Here is a 3,940-nt window from a genome sequence, read left to right on the forward strand (position 1 = left end):
CCGGGCCGGTTGGGGGCCCAGATCGTCGGCGGGAGCAACCGGAGCCCCGGCCACGAAGGGGTGCGACCCCCACTGGCCCCGCCCTCCCGGCTGCAGCCCGGCCAATCAGAACGGCCTTTACTGGCGGGTGGGCTGAGCCGGCCCAGCTGCTCCGAGGCTCTGGCATGGTAACGTCCCCGCGCGGGGGTGGAGGGGCCCGGGGCGGTCCCACAGCGTCCCCTGCGGTCCGGGACGGGGGCAGGGGGGCGGGGAGGCCACTGGGGGTACCCAGGACCCTGGGGGAGGGCAAGGGGGACCAGGAGTAAGGGAGAGGAGCCCAGGTGGGGAGATGGGGGAGGGGATTTGGGGGAGAAGGGGCGGAGGAGGCCATGATGGAGCATGGCGGGGGTGTGTGCGGCAGGGGGGTAAGAGGGGGACGAGAGTTGAGGGACTGGGTGAGGAGGAGGAAGGAATGATGTGAGGAGATGGGTTTGTCGAGATAGGTTGGGAAAGAAGAGGGCGGGAGATGAGGGAATCACAGGATAAGAGGAAAGGTGGAGACCACAGTTTCCCCTCCTGGGATATTTGGCGTAGGGCATGCCCCTCCACAGACTCGGTGCTTGTTCCCTTTGGAAGCTTTGGGTGCTCCTTAAGGCCACTTGGAGACGCCCTCCTTTGCTTCCCAGCATTTGCAAGACCCTGTCTCCAGGGGTGAAGAGCAGGCTTCTGAGGAAAGAGAAGCTCCCAGTTTTTGGCTCTGTCATCAACAAACTATAGACTCTGTGTGACCTTGGGCAAGTCACTACCTTTCTTTGGGCCTTAGATTTCCTATCAGATAAAAAAAAAAAAAGGAAAATGCTTGAAAATGACATCCAAGATCTCTTTCAGCTCCAAAACGTTTGGTTTGAGGAGAAAGTTCAGGAGAATGAGTTCTAGGAAATGGGGAAGCAAAGGAAAGAAGGTTGAAGATAGAACCTTAAGCTGGAGCTGGAGAAAATTCCCAGGGATGTGGGAGGATGGTAGACATAAAGCATGCAAGGTTGGGGCAGGTTGCCTCTGGAATCCTGGTGGAACATTGGAGAACCTCTGGAAGCAGAGGAGGAGTTTAACTCCACATAGATGAGACTAGAACTAACATTCTGTTCTTCAGAGAGAGAGTGATGAGGAGATGGCGGGATCAGAGAGAAGCAACTGGAAGATACTGTCTAGTAAGGCACTCAGTATCTTTGGGGGAGCAGAAGAAAGAGTAAGGCTGGTATAGGGGAGAGGGAACTAGGGTGGTCTTGGAGCCAGGGAGAGGCAGGTGCTGTTTGGGGCAGCTAAAGAACGTAGTAAGGGGTGGTGCCTATGGCTCAAAGGAGTAGGGTGTGGGCCCTATATACTGGAGGTGGTGGGTTCAAACCCGGCCCCCAGCCAAAAACTGCAAAAAAAAAAAAAGAAGAAGAAGAAGAAGGTAGTAGGTAGATAGACTGCAGGATGAGCAGCTGGACTCAGCTCTTGCTTTTTGATGATGGCTATTACTTTCTGAGAAATATGCCTCCCAGCCTTCATTTTCCAACACATATCACTTCAGGGAGTGGGAGTGAGGCAGACCAATCAGACTTTGGGATCACCTGGTTCTCTCAGGATTTCAAGATTGTGTGAGGATTGGGATAAAAAGAAAATGGGAATGAATCTGAGTGTAGGAAATACCATCTGTGGAACCATCATCCTTGCCGGGAGATATCTTTGTGAAGTAGCTCTGTGAAGTAGTAGCTTTGGATTCAGACTGCTTAGTTCCCAAACCTTTCTACCCCATTTAATCTCTTGGAATTTTGGTTAAACTACTTAATCTCTTCGAACCTCAGTTTCTTTATCTATAAAATGGGGTTAATAACGTCTGAGATGGCTGCCAGGTTTAAATGAGTGTTTGGCATGGTATCTGGCTCATAATAAGCTCTAAGTAAATATTGGCTATTAGCTGTTGTCATTCTTTCCATTCTCTTCTGTCTCTCCACTCTTGTTCTTTTCTTTTTTTGTTCTTTTTTTTCTGAAATGCCCTTTAGATGTGAAGACTGAGAAGAATTGAGTGCATCTTTGGTGTTGTGGGGTGGGTGGGGTGGTAGCCCAAGTGAACAGGTGATAATCGTGATCAAGTAGCTCTTCGTTGTCTGTCCTCAGCTCATAAATGTGTTTTTGTTCCAGGGAGTACACAGGATCTGCTTTTCTTTTAGCCCCCGTCCCTGTATCCTTCGTTCTCACTGGTTACGTCTTCAGATTCTAACCCAGAGTGAAATAAGACCCAGAGTTGTATGGCACTGCAGCAGGTGAGGGAGGGACAAGCGTGTTTCAGGAAAGAAAGGACACATATAGCTCAGGGAAGGAAAGGCTTTGGAAGTTCCATAGTAATTTACATTCATTCCATTGCTCTATCTTCTGTGGGGAACTGTCCAAGACAGGCCAGTGTCTGATCCTGGCCAGAGGTCTTCATTCCAGGTTGAAGATGGTCACATAGAGTTAGCTTTTTATTATTTAAATTTTCCCAAGTCAGTGTTTGTTTCCAGTTTCCTTTCCTCAAGCCATACAAACCTCTACCAAGCTATCTCTCTCTATCATGATTAACCTATATTTAGAGTATTTATATAAATGTACATGGGTACATGAGCACGCACTGTTTTAAGAATGTGTTTTAGGATATTCCAGTATGCAAAAATCTAATAAGCTTAGGGGTGAGCCTGCATTTTACCTTAGCACTTTGTGTGCAGGCCCTGATTAGACACTTGGGGGAGGTTTCAAAGGCAGAAACTCAATCCCTGAATGTAGGGAAATCCTCACATCACGGAGGAGACAGGCAATTCCACATGGAACACCCTGCAAAATAGTGTAGCACTTATCCTGAGGGGACACAGTAGGTAGGAATGTGTGTGTGGGGTAGTCTTAAAGATAACCTGGAGGAGGTGAATGTTGGATCATCTTGAACAAAGCAAGAGACAAAGTAGAATAAAAGAAGCACATGAGGGTAATCTAACAATTCCTATGTAAAGAGGAGGAGGAAAGCCATTGAGTCAAAGCGAGCCAAGAAGACTGTGGGTCTCCTTTCACTCAAGACTTTGAATGTTAGATAAGAAATTTTGTAGGATGGACAAAAGGGAACATCATTAGTTTTCCACCAAACAAATGTTGGATCTTTGATGATTTGACCACGTAGGTTGCTAGGGATATGCTAGAAAGTCAGACCTGCTTCCTGTGGCAGGAACTGTGCTTTTGAGGGAGGAAGGGTAGAAGGCAGATTGGATCGAGTCCTGGCTCTGTCCCTAACCAGTTGTGGGTCAGATTATTCCCTGAAAAGAGGGGACTACCTTGGATGGTTGCTAGGATCCCCAAACTATAAGAGTTGTGTTCCCTGAATAATCAGTAGGCCATCCCAGTGGTCCCCTACTATTTTGTGGGAGTTGCCAAGACCAGTCATTGATTCAACAAATACCAAATATTTATTAGCACCTACTTTGTGTCTATGGGAGGTGGTGAGGAAAATACAATGAGAATTGGATATGAGGCGAGCAGAAACAGATAAAAGTCCCTTAGAGTTTTCAGTCTAGTAGGGACTTGAAGATATATAGGTCATTAATTCTAACACATTTTAACATTTCTGATGTTGGGATGTGTCTTAAAATTCGTGAGGTATCATAATTTAATTGGCAGCATTTCTGTTTTATTTTTGTTAAGATAGTCTAAAGCTGTTGCCCTGGCTGGAGTGCTGTGGCAACATAACTCACAGCAACCTCTAACTCTTGGGCTCATGCGATCCTCTTTACTCAGTTTTTTAACTATTTTTAATAGAGATGAGGTCTTTGTTTTGCTGAGGCTGGTCTCAAACTCATGAGCTTAAGCTAGGATTACAGAGTGCTAGGCTTACAGGCATGAGCCACTGCACCCAGCCTATAGCATTTGTGGGTTTTTTCTTTTCTTTTTTTTTTTTTTT

General features: G+C 46.9%; 1 protein-coding gene across 1 annotated transcript in view; it reads left to right on the plus strand.

Annotated features, from left to right (window-relative positions):
• Window positions 1–70: 70 nt before the first annotated feature.
• Window positions 71–3,940, plus strand: part of PRPF40B (pre-mRNA processing factor 40 homolog B) — a 23,536-nt gene continuing 19,666 nt past the window's right edge. The window contains exon 1 of the mRNA XM_023515385.1: window positions 71–167. Coding sequence (XP_023371153.1) covers window positions 165–167 — 3 coding nt within the window. The 5' untranslated portion in view covers window positions 71–164. The remainder of the gene's footprint in view (window positions 168–3,940) is intronic.

This window comes from Otolemur garnettii, unplaced genomic scaffold (assembly GCF_000181295.1).
Source record: "Otolemur garnettii isolate 467f Iridium unplaced genomic scaffold, OtoGar3 scaffold00070, whole genome shotgun sequence".
NCBI classification, from domain to species: domain Eukaryota; kingdom Metazoa; phylum Chordata; class Mammalia; order Primates; family Galagidae; genus Otolemur; species Otolemur garnettii.